Genomic DNA, 22,624 nt, shown 5'->3' on the forward strand with positions numbered 1-22,624 from the left:
AAAAAAAAAAAAAATTATTTATAAAACATTGTGTTTTTAAAAAGGATTTTGTAACTAATGTTCCTTTAATTGTGTCATATGCAAAAATGATATTGTGTAGCAGTAGGTAAAACCAGCATAACTGCATCTGCATAAATGCCATTTACCAGTTTCCTTATGGAGAGATAAATTGCCCTCATGGTGATCACAGCACAGCTTGTAATGTGTTCAATGTTTAGAGAATGTTTATGATCCTAGGAGTAATGAGGAGACATGGCTACCATTTCTCACCTGTCCAAATGGCAGTGTTAACTACTTGAATTAATTTCTCTTCCTCGGGGTTCTGAAAGTAGCTTCTGAAGAAACGAAAGACTGAGACTAGTTTCCTATATAATAAACAAGGACATCAAAGGCAACATTAGTTCTTTATTATGTATACCAATACTAATATGAACTTTTTATCATAGCAGAAATAAAATAAGATTTGAACATAGGCATTGACATGTATTATGTATTTTGAGGAAGCTTCTGATCCTAAATTTATTTAAAAACTCTTAGAAAACTAATAAGCCATGGGTTAAAAATTCTTACTGTGGTTTGATCCTACGAAGATTAAAACGTTTCCAGAGACATCAGCTTTTACATTAGGGAAAAAATTGTGAAAGTTAATCAAAGCCCTATGTACTTGGTAAAGTAAAAGATGACAACTTAGATACAACAGTGAAAACAGAAAATGAGATTGTTTTTATGATTCGGTTTTGTACTTTATTCTCTTCTTAAAAATACCACACGCAGTTTTATTTCCTTACTTCTAAGGGTGACCCACTGAGTCATTTTCTAGGTTCCAGGAAGTTGTTAGAGCTGAGAGTACTCTCTCTTTCGTACAGTCTCGCTGCTGGCCCACAGTATCTCTCTCCCCACTACAAGCCAACAGGGCTGGAAACTGTCCACTGACAGCTCCCTATCTATCCCAGTGTAAAGGACTGTTCCTGTGATTTTTAGTAACGTTTACTGGTCCCCCCCACAAACCCTTATTTTGCTGTCTAACACATAGGGTGATGTTTTAATGAAGTACCTACAACTGAAGCTTTTGCAACAACATTGCTAATTGGGGCAAGATAGTTTGGTTTTTAAATGACAACAGAAGCAGTGTATCTAACTAGGAATTGCATCCTAAATCTCTTTACTACTTTGCTTGTGAATTTATTTTACAGGCAAGGTTAAAAAAATAAAATTATCTATTTTGTCCTTTTAAAATGTCTGAGAAACATTTTGAGGTCCATGCAAGTCAACATAAATCATCAAAATATCAATATAATTCAGCTAAAAATTTGTCTAATACAATTAGAATGCTACTCATTTTAGACTTAAAGTTCAAAACTCTCTAGTGTCTAACCAGACATAGAATTATTTAAAACCCATTTTTCTTCCCCTTCCCATACTTCAAACTCTTTATCAGTTTGCTTTTAATAGCTAGAGAACTGAAATTTTTTATTTATAGGGACCTATGATAAATGTTTAACTATGCTTTGTTGAATTGGTAAATCATAGCCACAGTTCCTGGGGCCTTAAGGATTTGGGGTGTTGTTTTGTTCCTGCAGCTCTAGAGCAAAAGTGAGCTTTGGGAAGCTCATCCCTTTTTGAAGTTCGATGCAAGGTGAGAAGAGGGTCCTGTAAGTATTATGCAAGTTACCAACCAAGCAAAACAGGCCAGAGAGCCCAAGAAGATAGCAGCCTGTGGCATTGCTGGCCCTAACTGTTATATCAACTTAGCTACAGGCAATTACCAGGAATTCTCAAATGCCTTGAAGTACCCACAAATCTTGCATCCAAACACTCATTCCTTTACCCTCTTTGACTACAAATTAATGAGGGGAAAGCAAGTCCTCTAAATCTTGAGAAGATGGAAACATTCTGAAAGGTGAATTCATAAGCCAAAGATGCTGTGAAGCCTCCACAATTCCTTCCCATTCTGTAAGAGACAATCACAGAAATATGTCTAAACCTTTAAGGGTGCACAGAGACATGGACTGAGAAACCTTACACTGCATTTCAGAATCATGTGGATAGACTTCAGTGACAGGCACGTGGGACAAGACAAGCACCGCTTCATGTTACTTATATCTGAATCATTAATAATTATGAGATGGACCAGTGCTTTTAATAAAAATATTCAGTGTTCTTTTTAAATAACAGTTAACACTTTTATTTTGTTATATCTACTTGAATCTTTTTTGAAATTTGGGGAAAAGGTGTTAGACACTAATGAATTAAAAATTACTTATGTTAATGGATCTGTAACTGTTCTTTTTAAAGTTGGATGTGCTGTGCAATGGTGAAATTATGGGGAAGGATCACACTATGGAATTCATCTACATGACAAGATGGCGACTAAGAGGCGAAAACGTAAATTGCTTTTATATTTACCTATGTGTATATTTAGTTATATTGCCATTTTGCTACTCCTAATAAGCAGTATAATGTAGAAACAAACAAAAAAAAAACCTAGTCTGCAAAGAGAAGAAACTGATTCCTTTTACTGTTTATCTCAGCTACTCCATGATAATTGGTCCTAAATACAAAGCCAAAATCTGTGTTAAATGTGGTTTTGTTATATTTATGGTGAGTTAAAAAACTCCATCTAAATATGTTCAGCACTCTACTTACCTCAATACAGAAAAGATGACACTTAAATTTTTTTAAACCCCAATAAAATATGGGAACGTCTAACTATATGGAGTCAAGGGAGAAGTTTTGCCCTGATTAGTACGTTGTTTAATCGTTGATATTATTTTTTGGTTGTGCCAGAGGGAACAGATAGGGTAGAATCTAGGTAATCTTTTTTTCAGGTACCTCGTTTATGTGAAAGTATAAAATTGGACCAAAGGGTAAGTGAGTTTGCTGTGGTTTCTGATGTCAGAATTAGATTGTTGTGGCTTAGGCCCAAGGCAATATGAGAGAAATGATGTAAAAGGAGAAGACCTGAGAAAAATCCAAAACACCCAAAAGGAGACTTGTCTATTTTGAATTGTACCTTTGTTTAGGGTTAATTAGAAGGTTCAAGCATATCTTATCTGAGTTATGTAGAACATTAATAGTAGAGAAATCCAAGGGACTAGGGATTATAAGGCTAATGTATATCAGTGAGGAATGTGGTCCTAATGTTACCAAATTCTCTTCATAATCTGATTACATGAATACACATTAATTGAGATTGACTAGAAGGTTGAACTAGATGACTTCCAAGGTCTTCTCAGACATTAAGAGTCTGTGGTGTTTATGGTACAATATGTCCTACTTCTAAACTCTGCATAATTTTAATCTCTCTAATAAGCTGGGTTTTATTACATTTTCTTATGAAAATGTAAATTAACTATAAAAAATACAAAATTAAGGAATATAACCCCTCTCAAAGACAATACAGAATCTGAATATAATTAGGATTGTTCAAAAACCTATTTCTGTGGAATGTAAACATCTATGGAATAGTTATAAAACCTCAAAAATCATTTTTGGGTGTTTTATTCAATGGGTAGGAAAATTGGCTATGTTTTTTAGAAATATCTTGATATAACAATAAATAAAGCACCTAACTTCTAAGGTCAGTTTTTGTTTTTTTTTTTTTTTTTCTGAATCCCACTTTGGTGAAGACTTCCTTGTGAGGCTGAATTCTCATGACCAGGAAGAAAAGATTCTGTTCTAGTACCAGTCACCAGCTAGTCATGTGCCAGGAAGAACTCATTAGACCCTCTAAGCCTCATTAAAAAAAAAAAAATCTAATCTTTGTACTTGGTAAATTATTACCACCCTCTAGGATATTTTACAGTTTTTTAAAATGGTTCTACATACATCACCCTCATTGAATCCTTCCAACCAAAATGTTTCAGGTACCAGGTGCAGATTACAGAGGTAGTCAGTTATCCCTTACCCAGCACTGTGGGGGCTTAGATATTGTGATATCGCATATAATATCATAATGTAATTTTAGTTTTCTTTGATAAGTCTTTGAGCATTTTATTATGTGTTAATGATTTTCAAGTGCTATGAATAGGTTTGCCTTAAGGTTGAAGAGATAGCGCTCACTTGTCCTTCTCACAGTCCCTTCCCAGAGGTCGTCCACACTGCCAGATATTTTAAAGTCAAAGCAGTAAGAGCTAATTTGAAGAAATTGTCATTAATTGACTATCAGCTAAATCAGTCTTTACTACAGTTGTGTTTCTGATTACACATATCTGATAGTTTAAATTCCTATGTTGTTTAAAGCATATCTTAATATAGGTTGGTTGGGAAAATGGTTCAGTACCTTATGATTTTTCATTCATGTAAAAACTAAACCAATAAATAGGAAAACTAGATCTTATCTTTAGCACAGCGGTAATATATTAGTCCATTTTATTTTTTCAGTATGACAGAACTGTTTCTAACCTCAGTCTTTATAATCTCAGTATTTCTAAGATTTGTAGTTCCATTTTTTCCAGTTTCTCAGACCAGAGTCCCTGAAGTCAGTCCTGATTGGTTTCTTTTTCTGTCATCTATCCTAAGCAAATTCTGTGACCTCTCCTATCAGAGTACCACGATCAGAGTCCAGTTATGTCCCCCCCCACCACCATGTCTGCCACTCTGGGCCATGCAGCTGTCACCATTCTCCAGAAGTTCTGTAAAAATCTCCCTGAGCTCCATGCTTCCTCTCCTGCCTCCACCCAGGGTCCCACTAGTGTCCTGGCCCAGCACAGCAGCCAGAGGGATCCCCTGAGAACAAATTAGAACATGTCACTTCTCTGCTCTCAACTCTCCAGGGACATCTCATACCATTCAGATAAAAACTGAAGTCCTTCCAGGACTTATAGATACGGACCCCCACAATTTTCCCCAGACATCTCTGTGATCTTACTCTTTATTCTCCTTTGACTCAACACAGCCTAGCCCCACTCACTTCTGTTTCCTCTGACATGCTGGGCTTTCTCCTACCTCCCAAAGTTACCCATGTGAATCATTTTCTTTACCTTCTTCGCCCAAGGAATTTGGCTTCTACATCTCCTTCTCAGTGAGGCCTCCGACTTTCCTTATAATAGTACAACCCCCACTCCTAATATGGCATTCTCCCAATCCATTTTATGTTTGATTGTTTTCTAGAGTATTTTTTTTTCATAGCATCTGGCACACTATGCCACTTATTTATGTTCATTGTTTGTCCCCCAACTCAAATGTAGTCTGAGGATAGGGATAGTGATTTGTTCACTGCGGAGTCTCCAGTACCCAGAGCAGGGCCTAGTACCAATACTCAGTATCTGTTCAAAGAGTAAATTGAATGAAAAGTTTCTTTTATAATGTCATAGTTAATGCAAAATATATCCTAAAGATCATCTCATTTATTTGAATCTCCATTTCCCATTTGACTTCTGCTAATTTTAAATGTTTGCTAATGTTCCAACTAATTATGAATTATTATTATAATAATTAGTGAATTCTAACAGTTGGAATGAATGGACAAATTAGCAATAAAACAGTCATTTCGTGATCAAGCCCCTTCTAGTGTATTTGATGCAGTCACGTCCCTCCCATCTCTACCCTCCACTTCCAACAGGATGCCAGGATGTCTGACAAGCTCACATGACTCTGCCTGCGGTTCTTGGTACCTGGCTGTGGGTTGGCCTGGGGTCAGCTGATTACCAAAACTCATGACCACCATGGGGGCTTCTTTTGCTTCTTTCCAGTACTTTTTTACATTAAACATTGGGACCCACTTAAGATTTACTTACTTACATGCACATACCTACGATGAGGCTAAGACTCTAGGAAAAATTATTCTAAGATGCTTATGCCAAAAACGTAATTTATTAAGTAAGCCATACTTTATATATCTCAGTGTTTTGATTTGTCACCATTATCTGTACATATGTATCCATACATGTATATGGACACACAGGTATGTACACACATGTACACATACACAGAAATAGGTACACACAGATATGTACACACATGTTCCTGGACATTATATTTTGTTCTTCTGCACAAGTCTTATCCCAGCATATTACACAGTATGTATAGTTTTTATAAAAATCTGATCATACCCCGCTCCTAATTTAAAGCCCCTCAGTTGTCTATTTTCTTTGGGATAATTTTGAATAAAGTTCAAACTAATTAATAAGGCAAACAGGCCTTCTAATTTGCTTTACGATGTATATTCATATTTGTTATAGCTAAGCTCGTTCTTTCAAAAATGGTGCTAATTTTACCCATTTATTTTTTCAGATGAACTTGAGAGTGGGATTATGATTGGCATTGGAATAAATTTTTAGGTTGATATGGCTGAAATTGGCATCTTTGCGGGGTTTTTTAAGTCTACTCAGTGCTGTGGGTGTTGGGGCAGGGGTGTTCTCCTCATGTGTTCTAGGCTCTCCTAGGTTTCTGAGTCAACCCTGTACTCTCTTCCCTCTTCACATGGGATGCTGCCTCTGCCCCCAGGGTCTTCTGTCTCAGGCAAGGCCACTCTGTTCCATCACCTCCTTACCTTGTCTGAGGTCTGGACTCCTAGAAAGAATCTTGGAGAAGTCCACTTGGCCTCGGTTTCTTCAGAGCAACATCTCCCTGAGCCACACAGCATCTCCACCTCTTTTCTCCTCTTTATCCTGGGGCAGTTCCACTGAACGCTCAGCCTGTTCTCTGATAAAATCCCCTTTTGGGATTTTATCTTTAGGAATCAAACATCTGGTTAAACTTAGCTAACTCTTAGAGATTTTTCAGTTCATAATAACATTGATACCTGAAGGTATTATACTCAAGATTGGTGTTCATCTTTCACTTATTAGTGGAAGAAAATGTACCTTTTCTTAAAACCAGTGTTTCTCAAACTTCAATGTGAACAGAAATCCTCTGGGGATCTTGCTAAAACTCATATTTGACTCAGTAGGTCTGGGGTGGGGCCCAAGATTCTGCATTTCTAACAAGTTTCCAGGGAATGCCAGTGCATCTAATCTTTGGACCGTCTTTTGAGTAATAGGGGTTTAGGAAACGTGATCCACGACTACTGACTTACCCTGTAGCTTCCACATCTGTAAATTGAGGGTGTAGAGTTACAGAATTAGATCTCAGTCTGGAAGGAACTCATCTAGACCAGTCATCAAGAATATATGAATGATCCTGTTCATAAGTATGTGCAGTATTCACATTTTTGAAACATGAATGGACTCACATGTACTGTTCTGCAACTTTTTTTTTCGACTTTTTTTTTCCTCATTTGTTGATGTGTCATATGGAGAATCAACAAACTTGATACAATTCTTTCTAACAAGTTGATAGTATTCCATTTGTGCAGCTGCAGCATAATCTGATTAACATGCTCCTTTGGTGGAAATTTGGTGGAAATTCAGACTTTTTCAAGTTTCTTAAACATTACAAGCAGTGCTAGATTCCAGCACATATATATATTCTCGCACATGTACAAGCATATTTATTGGCTAGATTCCAGATATGGATTTACAATGGAGTGTGCATGTTTTAAATTTTGATACAGATTTCCTTCTTAAAAGATTTTAGCAGTGTATAATTCTACCGGTAATATATGAAAGTTCCCGTTTTCTGAAATCTTCACCAACATTGCACATGAATTTTGCATCAATTTTGTATTTCTTCTGTGAAGTTTCTTTTTCCTATCCATTGCCTTGCTGCTGTTTTTCCATTGTGTGATTGTCTTTTTGTAACTTCTAGGAGCTCTTTATACATTCTGGATTCTATAATCTTTGGTTATATATATTGTAACTGTTTCCTCCCAGTTGTGTTCTGCTTCTGCTTCCTAGTTCTTGGTTTTTTTTTTTTTTTTTCTTTAAGATTCTTTATTTGTTTGCTTGAGAGAGAGAGCATGAGTGAGGGGAGGGGCAGAGCAGACTCCCCTCTGAGCAGGGAGCTCCACGCAGGGCCTGATCCCAGAACCCCAGGATCATAACCTGAGCTGAAGGCAGATGCTTAACCAACTGAGCTATTCTCGTTCCTAGTTTCCACTCTTGTTTTTTTTTGTTTGTTTTGTTTTGTTTTTTTTAATCCTTAAAATTTGGGTGTAATAATACCTGTCTTGAAATTTTTTAGTAAGAATGAAATATTATAAAGTACCTGACACAGTAAATGCTAGTGAGTTTATGAATAGCTTATATATGTTGCATTTTGTTATTGTAATTCTCACTTAACTTCCTCTCATCCCTGGGAGCTTACTATTCATATTTTTCCATTTGGCCTCAGTTTTCATCACGAACTCATGTTCTTCCTGCTCTCCTTTATCTTGGGTAGGTTGAGTACTAACTCTCAGTACAGCCCCTCCTTCCCAGCTGATCCTGGTTGGTTTTGTCGCTTCTCACAACTTCCTGCCAGGACATACCCCAAGTTACCTCGCCACATTTGTCTTGCTTTGCTTTATCTGCATTATTAAGCACTTCTAGAAAAAAAACAAACATTCTCCTTGACTTGTAATCACTTAGTGAAATAGCCTCCTTCACCTTAACTCTTCACTCTTAAATGCTGTTCAGGACTTGCAAAGTCTGATAGGCCAGAGTTTGGGGACTCTTCAGAGAGAAAAGGGACGATTGCTAAGGATAGCAGTGCTGGGCCTGGCTTCCAACATGCTGATGAGCCCTGTACAGAAAGTCCAGGACTCACTCCTGGAAAAAATGGCTAGTCTTTTGGGTAAATGGAAAATTTCTAAAATTTTATTTAAAAGGCTACCAGTACATTTATTTTAATCATTTCTTACGTTAACATTATTTCAAAGTCTACCTTTAAAAAGCTGCTTGCTTTAGGATGGTAGATTTTTCCTGGTTAATTTATACCTATTTTTATGTATATTTTCCTATTTTGAAGCGGCATGCAATGTTAAATTCATATACACATAATTTTAAAGTATATATTTCATTGTTTATAATTGTGTTACAATTAAAGTTCATGCTTAATAAGTATTTAGCTCAACATTGAAAAATCAAGATTTGGGAATGATTTTTTTTCTTTACTGTGAATGGTTAAACTGTTAAAAGTTAGTGGGTTTATAACTGAATCTACTCAGTAGTTTAAAATGTGTTCATTCATTGATTTACTCATGAAACAGTTTTTTGAGAAGCTGCTGTATGCCATTTCTGGGCCTTAGTTATGAAGACAGTGCATATGAATAAGATAAAGACTCAAGGAGTTCATATTCTCCACTCTTAAAATAGATATGGAGACTAAAAATCTAATCTGAGCAATATAAAGAACCTAATCTAAAACAGACAACAGACCCCTTACATGTTGGGGCAAACTACATACTCCTTTCAGAGCTCTGAACTCTAAACAGTGTTGCTTTCACGGGTAGTAGAAGAGCGAGCTAAGAGAGATTAGTCACTGAAAGGGGTAGAAGAATGAGGGTACCTCTCCTGGATTGAAGAGATGAGGATTTTCCCAGGAATTATTATCTGAAGAGGAGATGGAAACAATAGGCACCATTTTCATAAATACTTGCAGAATATTAACAAAACTGATATTTAGATACTCAAGTTGTCTCAGGCTACATTTACCAGTCACTAAGTTATTAAAAATCTTAAAAAAAAAAAAATTACCATAGTTTGGAAAGTGTTTACTTAAAGTTATCATGTTGACTCATGTTTGACGTTAAAATAGTTTAAATAATCAGTTTTAAATATGTATCCAGTTGTGGATGCCTCTTATCTGATGAGTTCATCTCCTCCGCAGTTTCGGTGTCTGAACTGCTCAGCTTCGCAAGTCTGCTCTCAGGATGGCCCTTTGTATCAGGTAAGAGGCACTCACGACTGTACATATGCCCACCTGACTCCTGCCAAGGTGGTGATTGCTTTCTTCCCAAACCCGAGTTTCTAAGACCTGCAGCTTGGAAAAACCAGTATTTATCTGAGCTACAAAACTTCATTTTTCAATTTATGTCCCCAGAGTGTCCCATTATTTTAGTTCTCTTGCATTCATCTAATTAATTTCACTGAACTGAAGATGAAATTGTAAGTGTTAAGGCCATTATTTATGAGAGTTTTAACAATTTATTAAATTATTTTTTATTTAAATTATTTCTTAATTTAAAAATCAGAAATTTTTAATAATTACTAGTTTTACCCCTTGAGAAATCTACTCCATGTTGGATCTCTGCTCCATACCCAATACTTCTTTGCATAAATTTTCATGTTTTTTTTTTTTTTAATCAGTCATTCACCCACAAGTGAAAGATAAAATGCCAGATTAGGGAATCACCCTAAGGACAACAGCGCTGTGGAACTGTGAGTTTGCTTACGAGGCCCCGCCCTGTGTGCTCTCCCTGGATTACCTCTTTTAATGAAGAAACGAAAGAGGACTAATTTTAAAATGCACTAAGAAAAACTTTCCTCCTATCCATTTTCCAGTTACCTAATAAAAGTACATTTTAACTGGGATGATAAATTTTAGTGATGCTTATGCCTTGAACTAGAACTGATACATACCTGGTTTTTTGCTTTCACTCTTGGCACTGATGTCTATTTCCTTAAAGATGTTCATAAAATCTGACCTAAAATATTAGAGAACTGGAGTAAGATCAGATTTTTTTAAATCCTCACAAATTGCCTTTTCTTTCTTGAATACTTCATTGTGGATTTTAGTCCTGTCATGGAGTTGAACTTAGAATTAACAGGATATACCTTTAGCCAAAGTTCAATTAGAAATTTTCAGAGAAAAAGTTATCACTTATTTCAAGAAAACTTAATGTATATAGCTTTATATTATTTTAAAATTTTAAAAACTTTTAAGTTCCACAAAATGGACAGTTTTCTAGGAAACTACCAGTGGACCAAAATTTATCCATGAAGAAAGAAAATGTAAATTACTAAATCATAAAAGAAAATAATAATCCTTCCTCAAAGGATGTCTGAGTAGTTTTATGGTCATGTTCTCTCAAATTTTCAAGCAATAAATTATTCCAATTCTAAATTGTTTTAAATTGTTGAAAGAGGGGCACCTGGGTGGCTCAGCGGGTTAAGCCTCTGCCTTCTGCTCAGGTCCTAATCCCAGGGTCCTGGGATCAAGCCCCACATCAGGCTCTCTGCTCAGCAGGGAGCCTGCTTCCCCCCGAAACCCGCCCGCCTGCCTCTCTGCCTATTTGTGATCTCTGTCTTCAAATAAATAAATAAATCTTTTAAAAAATTGTTGAAAGAGGTAGAATTCTTCCAAATTCATTTTACAAAAGTAACATAATCATGATACCAAAAACTGACGGAGAACCTCCAACTAGAAAACGAGTATCAATCTCTTTTTGAATACAAATACAAAGATAATAAATAATACACTAAAATCATATACTAAAAGAATAACAAGACCAAATAGTATTATTATCAGAAATACAAGAATGGCTTAATATTGGGGGAGGGAAGTAATGTATGTTATATAGTAGAAACATATTTTATGCAGACAAACACACAGTCAAATCAAAACCATCAAGAGATACAAAAAAGGCATTTGATAAAATTCATTATTAAGTCCCAGTTTCTCCTACCAACTTATTTTGAAAATTTTCCAAAAAACAAAAGTTGAAATAATACAAAGGAATATCCTTTACTTTTGCTTAGATTTCTACTAATCAACATTTTGCTACATTTTCTGTCCCTTTTTTCCTTCTCTTCCTTTCTCATCTTATTAATCTCTTTATAATTCTGTTGTTTCTTTGTGAAGCCGTCTGAAAGTAAATTCCAAGTATCATGACAGTAACCACTAAATATTTCAGCATGGATTTTCTAAGGTCAAAAACTTCCTCATCAATAATCAAAATACCACTTCACACACAAGAAATTTAAATCATATATGAGATACTATAGAGATGTCTTTTCTCCCCCATAATTAAATTATGGAGTTAGATGTAGTTCCAAGCACACTTTTACCAGATTCTTGTTTAACTTAACACAATCAGTGTTCATCAGGAAATATGATGTTCATCAGGAAGTATCAACTAGTGCTTCTGGTCAGTCACATTTTTCAGTGAGTAATCAGGGGGCACGTGCATTGCCACATGCTAAAATGTGGCTTAAAGCTGAAGTCACTAAAATAGGTACTGACTTAAACACAGACATACAAATCAAAAGAATGGCTCAGGAACAGACTGTCTGATATGTATGAGTCTATAAAGAGTATTTCAAGTTAGCGGAATTAAAAATGATTCATTTAGCAAATACCAATTGAGCACTTAAATGCACTGGGCAGTCTTTTAGGTCCTGGGGACACAGATGTAAAAAATGAGCAAAATTCTTCTTCCTCATAGAGCTTATGCTCTAATGATGGTAACAGATGAAAAATAAATGAATACAGTTTGTAGTGTGAAAACATAAATAGAATATTTTAGATAAAGGGAAGACCTCTTTGAAGTGGTGATTCTTAATCAAAAGGAAGTGAGCGAACTAGCCCATGTGTGTATCTGGGGTAGGGTGCTTCAGAAGAAGGGAACACAGTGGGAAGACCTGTAGGAGTGGTTATATCTGGTTGCTTGAGGGTTGCAAGGAGGCCAGTGAGGCAGGAGCAGAGACAGCAGTTGGCTGTTGGCAGGAGTAATCAGTGAACTCAGAGTATAGATGGTGGGGGCGGGGGGGTGATGGGGGGAGTGTGATCTAGGTTTGTTTCCAATAAATTTTACTGCGACCTTTGGTGACAGGGATGGAGATGTAGTCCATACCTCATGTTACAGGAGATTCTCATGACTTAAAGTGGTAAATATTAAAACTGATACCATCAAAGATCAGGAAGAAGTATAGTTTGAGTAATGTCAGAGTAGAGACAGCCTTTCTCATTGTACATGTAAGGGGAAACAAAGACAAACCAAGTTGACTGTTAATATTGAAAAGTACACGGCAAAAATAACCATAACTGAGGAAACATTTGCAATGTATGACAGAAAGTTTTAATGTCTTTAATACATGAAGAATTCATATAAATCTATAAGACAAAGTTTACCTTTCCTTAGAAAAATGAATAAAAAAAAAACAAAATGAACAAAAGACATGCTTAGGAAAGTCACAAAAGAAACAAAACTGACTAATCAGCATACTAAAATGGTTAATTTCTTTAGAAGAAATAAAATAATATTTTATGCTTAAATTGCCGTATTAGAAGGGAAGAAAATATAGTACTCATTATTGGTGAGGCCATTGAAGAAAGCACTCATATATCTTTTGGAAATGTAAAGATAGTATAACTTTCTTGAAGCCTAGTGTGACAGTATTTATCAAAAAGCCTAAAAAATGTGAGTGCTGTTTGAACTAGCAGCAGTGGAACTAGCAGTTCCACTTCTAGGAACCAGTCCTGATCATTGGGTCAAGATTAATTTATAATCACACACACAAAAAAAAGGAATAAACTAAAACATATAACAAAAGATTTATTGATAACTTTTAATTCTTTTATAGAAAAGCATTATAGTCATCCTTTAGAAATATCATGGGATATTAAATATATGGGATATTAAATAGTGTAGAAGTCATGGAATTTTTTAATGGAAATTATAATTTTACATGGACAAAATTATTTTCCAAACAATATGTGTGGCATGGTTACAGTCTTGAAAAAAAAATGTATATAGACAAAAAGACTAGAAGGATATACACTAAAATAATTATGGTAGTTATCTTTGAATGTTGGTATGGTTAAATGATCTTGCTTTTTTCTTGGTGCTTTTCTGTATTTTCCAAATCTGTCACATTTACTTTTATGATAAAGATTTTTTAAGAAAAGCAGCACATCAGTGAAGGTCAGCATTATTTTCTAAAGTTATCACATTTGAAATATATACTGTGGAAGTATCTATTTTTTATTTTAGGACATGATGAGACTGAGGACTAGCAACTCTACAAGTGGGTCTGTTCAGGACACTCACTGAACACTAGGGGTTGACGTGCCATACTTCATGATAGTATGTGCAGTGCCATTTTACTACAGAAAGCAAACTGAAATACAAATAGAACTTCAAGTATGTCTTAACAGTTCCCAGCATTTTAGAACTTTTCAGTAAGATTAAACTTCATGTGTCTTCATAGAACCAAACACAAATGGTTACTTGGAGAACAAAACCAGCTGGTTTTCGCTCCAGAAGATTCTGACCACAGACAGATGAGCCATTTCACTTCCCTCTCTACCTTTATCCCAGTAGAATCAGTGATGGATTCTTCTATATATTATGAAGGGATTCTAGAACGAGTGGCTTAATTATTTGCCAAAAGTATGCGATTCAACAGTCCATATTGGAGAGCACAGCCAGGAAGATAGTTGTGACAGGGGGCAAGCTGCCTCTTGGGCCAGAGAGAATGGGAAGTATCCAAGTTAGGGTAGGATGCCTGTGCAGCAGTTTCCACATCTGGCTGAGCTTCAGAAAACCCAGGGAGGTTTTTTATAAAATGCAGATTCCTGTGCCTCTCCCAGACACTCTCATTTAGAAGGAACAAATTTTAAGTAAAAACAAGTAAACAAAATTTAAATCAAAATAGATTTAGACCATGGAAATCTTGAGAGACTGTGACTTTTATGCCAGCCCTTAGGACTGGTGTTGGCATCACCTAACGTCCTCAGCTGGAAAGGGCAAGATCTAGAAATTTTCATTCCCATCCTGAGCTGAATGGGAAAAGACTCCAATGACGAGTCTTCTCAGTATATAACATAGCTAAGATCAGTACGGAAATGGTCATTTTTTAGGATTATAGAACCTCGGTCCATCTCTCTCACATGTATGAAAAAGTACACAATTTTCTTTCCTAGAGATTTATGTTCACCTACACGGAGATGAAGGGGAACCATCAGTGACAGTCTCCACACTGTCTTTTGGTTTCATAGAAGTTGCACCTCAAAATTGCATTTTTAAAAGGGACTCTGCAGCTTTCAGAAAAAGGAAAACCATTGGTTCTCCAGACCTTTCTGACTCTGATGTTTAGGTTCTAAATGATAGTCAAATCGCAGGACAAATACAGAGGTGGCTGTGTGGCACGTGCCTCTCACATGCAGGAGGCACTTCCATCTCTAGTGTGGTGATGTAGGACACCTTCTCCAGAGTCAGAACAACCAAGGACCACCTGAACCTTTCTTTCAATTATAGAAGAGTCCACAGTGAATATAGTTGTATCAACTAACTGTTGAGAGGACACCTACTTGTTTTTCAGCATTTTTTAAAGGACCATTAAAGTTTAAATGTTAAAAAGAAAAAGGTGTCAAACTTAACTTTTAAAAAATGTGATTCATGAAAACTGTCCCAGGTTCACTGATTCATAGCAAGAGGTCTGTTACCTTGTGACTCAGTGGGCTGCCACAGACAGCAGCTCTGGGTGGAATCCAGCCCCACCTGGTTAACGATCGATGGAACGAATGCCTTTATGCAGAGCCCAGAACCTTCAGTCCTCCCCTGGCCCTTGCTAAGTGTTACATTAGTAATGGTCACATACCCAGCTGGTGTGACATCAGTGAGACTTTGAACTTGACCTTTGTTACATAGAGTACAGAAAACTTCACTGATTCTGGGGGAAAAAAAAAAAAGACAACTTAAAAATAATTTTAAAGGTAACTAGTCTTCATTTAATTGTCATAATCACTAGTACCAGGAAATATTGCAAAGTAGAATGCTGTATTCTAAAAATCTTTTATATATAATCTTTATTGCTTTCATGTAAACACCGTCTCATTCATCATCCTGTTTTTATTTTGTAGTCCTACCCCATGGTATTGCAGTATCGACCAAGAATTGATTTCGGTTAGACCAAGGGGCCTCGATCCCCCCGAGATGAATCCTGCACTTTGTTTACTCATCAACAGATCGCACAGTGAATGGTGTGTGGACAAGAGGGACACAACCAGATTTTCAGCATGCAAATAAGGCCATTTGTCTGTCTCTAAATTGTCAGTTACATTTATGTTGTTTCTATTAAGAGTGAACCAAGTGCCATTCTGCTACTGAACCACTTGCATAAGGTATCTTTGCCGTCTCACGGTGTCCAGTACGGCCAGGGTTGGCATCAGCTAGTTGTGCAGCCACGGTCCAGCCTCCCACGTAGCTTGCTTGCCTGTTCCCAGACTGTCCTGATGTTTGATTACACTAGTACTATGACTCTGTGTGGTGTTGCAGTGTTCACATACTTAATATTTTATTAACTTTTGTTTAGAGTACTGTACAAGAAATAATTACTGTCTCTTGAAGTTTTTTTGTATGGAAAAGTATTTAGAAGAATGGTTTTTGAGCCACTGTCCTGTTCTCAGTAAGCTTTTTGTGTGTGAAATAGTTCACTCTTGAGTATGCAAGTCTTTGGGGAAGAATGCCAATCATTCTTATCCCTAGAGCACATGATAGCGGTAGACTTTTTCAGTCCTCCAGCTGTGTAGTCTGCCAGTTGCACAAAGAGAGCAGCTTAGCCCTCAGGATGGAAAATGGGAGGGACTTCGTGGAGACCTGAGGTTGGATTCACAACCATTCAAGACGTTGACAACTGGTCACATTTACTCTAACAAAATTAATGCATCAGTAAGGTCAAACTTTCATAATGCCTTATGAAATGCAGGTGCTGCTTCATGAAACGTCACTGTGTATAGCCTGTTTTCTGTGTGCATCATTATATTGTGGCTCCCATTTAATGAGTGTGGTGTCTCTCTTTTTAAGTTGGCCTTAGGTGTGTGTCATTGTGGCATGCAGAGGGTTAGGATGATTTTAAATATTAGGACTTTTAGAGCAGGTAACATTAGCTATTTTATGGATTTCAGAAGTCTCAAGGCAATTACCAATCAAAACTGTTAGTTACCTATCACATTTCCAAACCATATGCGTAAAATAGAATAAATGCTGTGTAGTAGGTAAATATGCTAACCGAAATTAATGGTTTGAGGATATTTCATTTTAGATCCTGTAGTAATCAGGGGGAAACGGGATTCTGGTTTTTTACGTAAATTCATTAAGTTCAGAGCTGTGATAATGTCCTTGATTTTGCAGTTTTGTTAAGTCTTCCATTCATTTTGAGATTAGTCTGCAAGTCAAAGAAAGTCTTGTTACCTTAAATTATACGAAGAACTTCATTTTAAACCTTTTAAAATTTACAGTTGTTTTCAAAAAACTTCTTTGGAAATCAAGTTTTATTAATTGCTTCAAAATAAACAAGTTAACCTCTAAAACTTAGGAAAAATCTTGAAAGTTAGGAAAACTCTTTTAGAAATCTGACATGAGCACAATCTGTGTGTTACACACATAGTTTTTATACTGTATACATTATAGATGTGCTACATTTTCCAGTAAAATGTATCACGGATTAATGCCTTCTGAATCTCAAAATGCTTCTTGTAACATTGTACAACTCTAAAAAACATACAAAATACAGCTAAATCTTGATATATTTCACAACATAAAAGGCTGAAACTTCATAATTATCTCTTCCATGTGTCTTTGTTTCAAGTTAGTCTGTATTAAAGTCTTCTATTGTTTTTGTTTTGACTTTTGTGACAAAGGTTATGGCAATGCTCTCTGAATTTCATTTTGTTAGATTGTGTTTGTGCCTGGAAGGACTCACAAGCAGAATTTAAAAGGCAGATTTTTGTTAACGCTGTAAAAATGGTTAGGTTACACTCAACCAAGAACAGAATTTACTCTCTGCTACAGAAATTATTTTGCTGTGCTATGAAATCCAGTTCCCTGACATCTCTAAGAAATTTTAAAATCGCAGTCAGTGTTTAAAATGGTGTTTTACATATGGAAGTTAATTAACTCAAATGGATTGAGAGTGCATTTTAAAAACCACAAATGAGACCTGCATGTGATTGGGTCTCCAGCCAAACTTACAGCCTTAAATCAGTTTTGTATACCTGAAATCTTTCAATCTGGCCTGTTGCTGCCTCATCTCGTGTAATTTCACTCTTTTCCAAGGAAATACATAGGAAGCAATTATGGGATTGAGAATAGTTTTATATAAAACTCCATTATTCCATGTTAACCTGTTAACATTTTTACTGAAATGCAATGGAATATGTGCCAAAACATGTGAAAGAAAACCTTAAGTAAAGGAAGGTATCAGTTACGAGTTAGGGAAAGGTACTCATTTTGTGATGGTCCTGAGTAATACAATGTTACTATTAAGAACCATAGACTTCTTCAACCGACTTCTTTTGGTATATTCAACTATGATTTTCTAAGTATGGGACTACTATCATGTCTAGCAATACACTAATTATCCCCTAAGTCAGATTGTGGAATTTGTAAGAAACTAGGTACAGAAAAAAATATATAGGCAACTTTTGTGGTTAGTTTTATCAGCTTAGGGTACTAATAAAAGTCTTTATATAAATAACCTGTAGAAATAATCATTTGAATCCACAAAATTGGGGAATCAAGTTAAAATTTTTTAATCTATTGTTTCTTAAGCAAAGAACTGAAAGAACTTTACTTCCATAAAAGATTTTACCATCTGTTTTCTCTGCCTTAGATATCAGAGATGTAAGAGGGTCAAGGAACCCAGGGTATAAAGAAGGACTGTGACCTATAGATCCCACTTTAGCTGGGGTCATCACATCCATTAATAAGAGAATCAGAATATAGCCTTTTCTCTAGATTAACTAAACACTTTAAGAAGTATAAAAAATGAACTAAAAGGCTTATTGATGAGGTAATATAAGGTCTTTCAGTCTGGGGTGCAGGTACCTTGGGTAATATCTTTTAATTACTTTTCTAAAAGTGTATTATTTCTTTATTCATTGGAAATATGTCCCATACGAATATGCCACGTTTTATAAATGTAATGAGTTTGCTCAACTACATTATACACTCCAATTTAATCTAAATTTAAATGACTCTCTAAGGTGGGGGGAAGTGTGTTATATAATTTTGTGAGCTGTTTAGCTTTACTGAAATCTTTAAGAGAAAGTGCCTCATTGCTAAAGTGCATTTCTGTTTAGATTTGTTGCATAAACTTTGAGTTATCTGTACCTGTCTCTTATGAATGGTTTTGTATCTAACTAGGCACTAAAGTTAAAGTAATCTCTTTTTCAAAGATTTTCATAAGAAATAGAGATCACCAAAGACATTCTACTTTTGATTAATAACCATGGTAAGAGAGACAGTTTTAACAGTTTGGAGGTTGGAACTTTTTAGGTTGCAGTTTAATTTTATATAGTTAGTAACTCAATAACCTTGAGTAACTACTAAAATATCACCAAAGAAAGGCTTTAAACTGAATTTTTGTGATGAGATCAATCAAATGTGGGTTTTTCTTGCAATAATCAGAGCACACTTCCTTTCAAATATGTCTCTCGTTTTTCCAGCATCACTCGATAGGTCTTGGGAAATCCTCAAAGGTGAGAAAGAGATGAAACACCACAATTGGCTCGCCCTGGATGCAAGGGGGAGAAATGCATCCTTTGAAAAGAAAACTAAAATGGAAAATTTAAACTCTTAATTTGAGAAGCTCTTTAATCCATTTCATGGAGGCCATATAAACTAAAACTAGGTTCATTTAGTTCCTGGGGTCTTAATAACAGAAGAAATTTTACTAAAGGCAAACTTTAGTAGAAGTGCTGACCATGCTGCTTACATGTATAGAAAAATAGTACATTCTATTAGACTTCCATAAGTAAATGCTTTTTTTGTATCCAAAAGCAAATTTTTCATAAAAGCCTATTATTTTTTAAAGTAACTCTTTGTCCTGTTTCTCAGTGATTACTTTATTGTGATTAGAATTTAGCCGCACAGCCCAGCTTGGCACAGTGGGTCCCAGATCGAGAGCGTATATGCATCAAGGAAGCATTGCCACCCCCCACCCCCATTTTCCTTGTGAGCGGACACCGGGGCCACCTTGAAGGTACAGCTCACACGGTTCAGTCTCTCTGATCAGCCACTAGACAGACCTCCTTGGAGACACTCTGTTACACACTCTGGCTTATCATAAGGAATCTTCCAACAGGCTAAGCCTTAGGACCAGTAAGACTTTGGTTATAGGAATTGCAAAAAATGAAGGAGTTCGTCATAACTTTAATGTTTGGGATGAGAAAACATGAAAATGCTCTTAATACTTTAAGATTTATATCCCTGCCCTAAGGAACGTAACATGTCTGCCAGATCTGGTCTGTGAAAACCTGAAAAATATTAAATATTCTAGAGACTCAGAAACCCTTTTGAAAGCACAAAATAACCAGCCAATTCTGGATTTACTTGATATACCTAGTATTGTGTATAGTATTTTGATGGAAAAATGTCAGATTGAAAGTTCATTAAAATGCACTTAAATACAAGATGTTTATGGTTTTTTCTTAAAGCAAAGACATTTTCCCAGTAATTTGAAATTATTCTCTTCCCCATGTAATGTAGTCTTCACAAATAGTATGTTTACTCACTATCCTTACTGTATTTGCAAATAGAATTAAAATGCTTAAGCACTTCCTTTTCAGAAAGTTATGAAATTAAACTTAAATATAATTTATTTTAAATGCTCATTCAAATATGTATACTCATTATGCCCCTTTTTCTAGGATTCAATACTGAGACATTCAGAAATCCCTTTAGTTTTAATTCTCTTCAAATAGAGAATCAAATGAAACAGAGGTGTTAAAATACTGGGTCTAGTTTTCTTTCACCTTTCAGAGCTTTGTGGAGTAAGAAACTAATCTAGAACAAATGAAGATTAAATATTTCTGGGCAATGTAGAGCTAGGAAACAGATCGTCTATCCCTAGACTTCCCCTCAGTCCACTGGAACAGGCAGAAGTTCTACATGTTAGAAATGTCATGGGATCAGCCTACCATTTTGGGGGGGTCGGTTTTCTTTTGCTGTATTTTTTAGAATGGGGATGGGGGCCTAAGTGTCCTTACGAAGCTGTGGCCCACGATAAGAGCTTGTGGGAGAGCGCCAGTGTCTGCGGCCTTCCCACATCTGGCAACACAACAGCAAGCACCAGTTTTTAATAGAGTAGCCCTCATGTGACAGAACCATCCTAGAATATATTGTACAGTTATGTTGCTAATTTTCCTTTGAAATATAAGATATTTTAAGCTTTTTTTGTCAAAAGTGGTAACATCTTAATACAGATAAAAACCTTTTTGTGGTTGTAAGATTTAGCTTATAAATCATTCAAATTGAAGTGAAAGATTACCAGGTCATTGTTAATGACTTAGTCTATTAAGAATATATGTATTTTTGTAAAGGAAAAGCACTTGTAGATATTTAATCAGTACAAGATATATGTCTGTTTTGCAGAAATAAAATGCTGCTTAGAGATTCTCTTTAAATATTTTTTATTTTTGTGCTCAAATGTATTTTCTGTTGATCTATGGAATGTTCTGTATAAAAAAGGTGTATGGTTGTACTGTTGGGCTAGATTCTTTTGTTTTTTAAAATCTGGACTTAGCCAAGTATATTTGACCATGTTAAAAATAGTATCTTTGTTATTAAATTTTTGATTGCATAATTTATTGTTGTCTGTCATCCTTAATGTTAGTTGTAGATTGCAGCCTCTATTAATTTCTACCATAGCAAATTTCATTAAAATCTGATGAATATGTGAGAGCATAGATATGCTCTCAAGATTCTTGAGCTGTTTAGTTTTTGTTCTGTTTTTTTGTTTTCTGGTTTTTTTGTTTGTTTTGGTTTTTTTTTTAAAGATTTTATTTATTCCTGAGCTGTTTAGTTTTAAGACAATGGGTATACTTGAGGTCTGCACACACACACTTTAGAACAATTTATTTTGTTAGTTCAATCAAATCTAAATAACCCTTTGAAAGTGACAGAGTATCAAAGAAGGGCCCAAGTGAACTGAAAGACAGACTGCTTGCTTCAGCCAGTTAGGGACTAGTTCAGTTTCATTAAAAGCCCCCGCGTGTTCTTGCCCTGGGAGGGGAAGGCAGGCATCCCAGCCAGGAAGGCTGCGGTGACTCAGCTCTTCCCCTCTCACTGCCCCTCTGGTGCCGAGCGCTGGCTGATGTTAGCGGCTAGAAACCTCAGGCCTTGGAGTGAGATGTGGAAAGTAGCATCCTCTGAGCACAGTTTGACTCCTCCCTCCTTTCAGCTTCACCCCCTTCAAGGCCAAGTTGCAGAAGGGGAAGTGACACAAGGAGAGGACGGTGCAGGGAAAGTGCGGGGAAAGGCAGCACACTGTACCTCGGTTCCATGGCGCTTGCTGGCTGGCCAGGGACTCTGTCACAGGGCCTCCCTTACGGAGGTGCGGGCCTCAGGGAAAGCTCTGTTGCCCCGAGGAGAAGAGAAAACAGATTTGTGACCTGCTGAGCAGTTTCTGCCCAACCGCCACTTGAGAAAAGGGGTTACAGTGTCTCGGTTCTTAGAAGCATTTTGTCAACACAGGCTCCGGTGCAGATCTTTTCACTAGAGAGGACTAGGGGGATCTTGGGCGCGGAGGCTGAGAAGTGGGAGCGGCTTCGGCTTTCTGTGCGGGCAGGGGGTTTGCAGGCAGTATTCTGCAGGAAGCCACAGAGAACCCTGCCAGACACCTAAGCCCCTGCTGTGGAGTTTGGGGTGCCAGTCATCTCCACACAGTCAAGTGGAGAACCATGTCCAGAAGAGACCGTCCACACACAGCACCAGCTCCTACAGCCCAAAGCCCTACTCGGACCACTCAGATCCTAGCAACCCAAGCAGGCACATCCAGACTCTCCCTTCTCATCATTCCTCATGGCAAGTGCGGGAACG

The 22,624-nt window shown here is 36.5% G+C and overlaps 1 protein-coding gene across 3 annotated transcripts in view; it reads left to right on the forward strand.

Moving 5' to 3' along the window:
• Window positions 1–21,389, forward strand: part of PCGF5 (polycomb group ring finger 5) — a 123,812-nt gene extending 102,423 nt beyond the window's left edge. For 2 of the 3 annotated variants that reach the window (XM_059398125.1, XM_059398124.1), the window contains exons 8-10: window positions 2,296–2,385; window positions 9,691–9,750; window positions 15,667–21,389. In XM_059398125.1, coding sequence (XP_059254108.1) covers window positions 2,296–2,385; window positions 9,691–9,750; window positions 15,667–15,714 — 198 coding nt within the window. In that variant the 3' untranslated portion in view covers window positions 15,715–21,389. The remainder of the gene's footprint in view (window positions 1–2,295; window positions 2,386–9,690; window positions 9,751–15,666) is intronic. The other variant, XM_059398126.1, reaches the window with a different exon arrangement.
• Window positions 21,390–22,624: the final 1,235 nt, after the last annotated feature.

Source organism: Mustela nigripes, chromosome 4 (genome assembly GCF_022355385.1).
Source record: "Mustela nigripes isolate SB6536 chromosome 4, MUSNIG.SB6536, whole genome shotgun sequence".
In the NCBI taxonomy this organism is placed as follows: Eukaryota; Metazoa; Chordata; class Mammalia; order Carnivora; family Mustelidae; genus Mustela; species Mustela nigripes.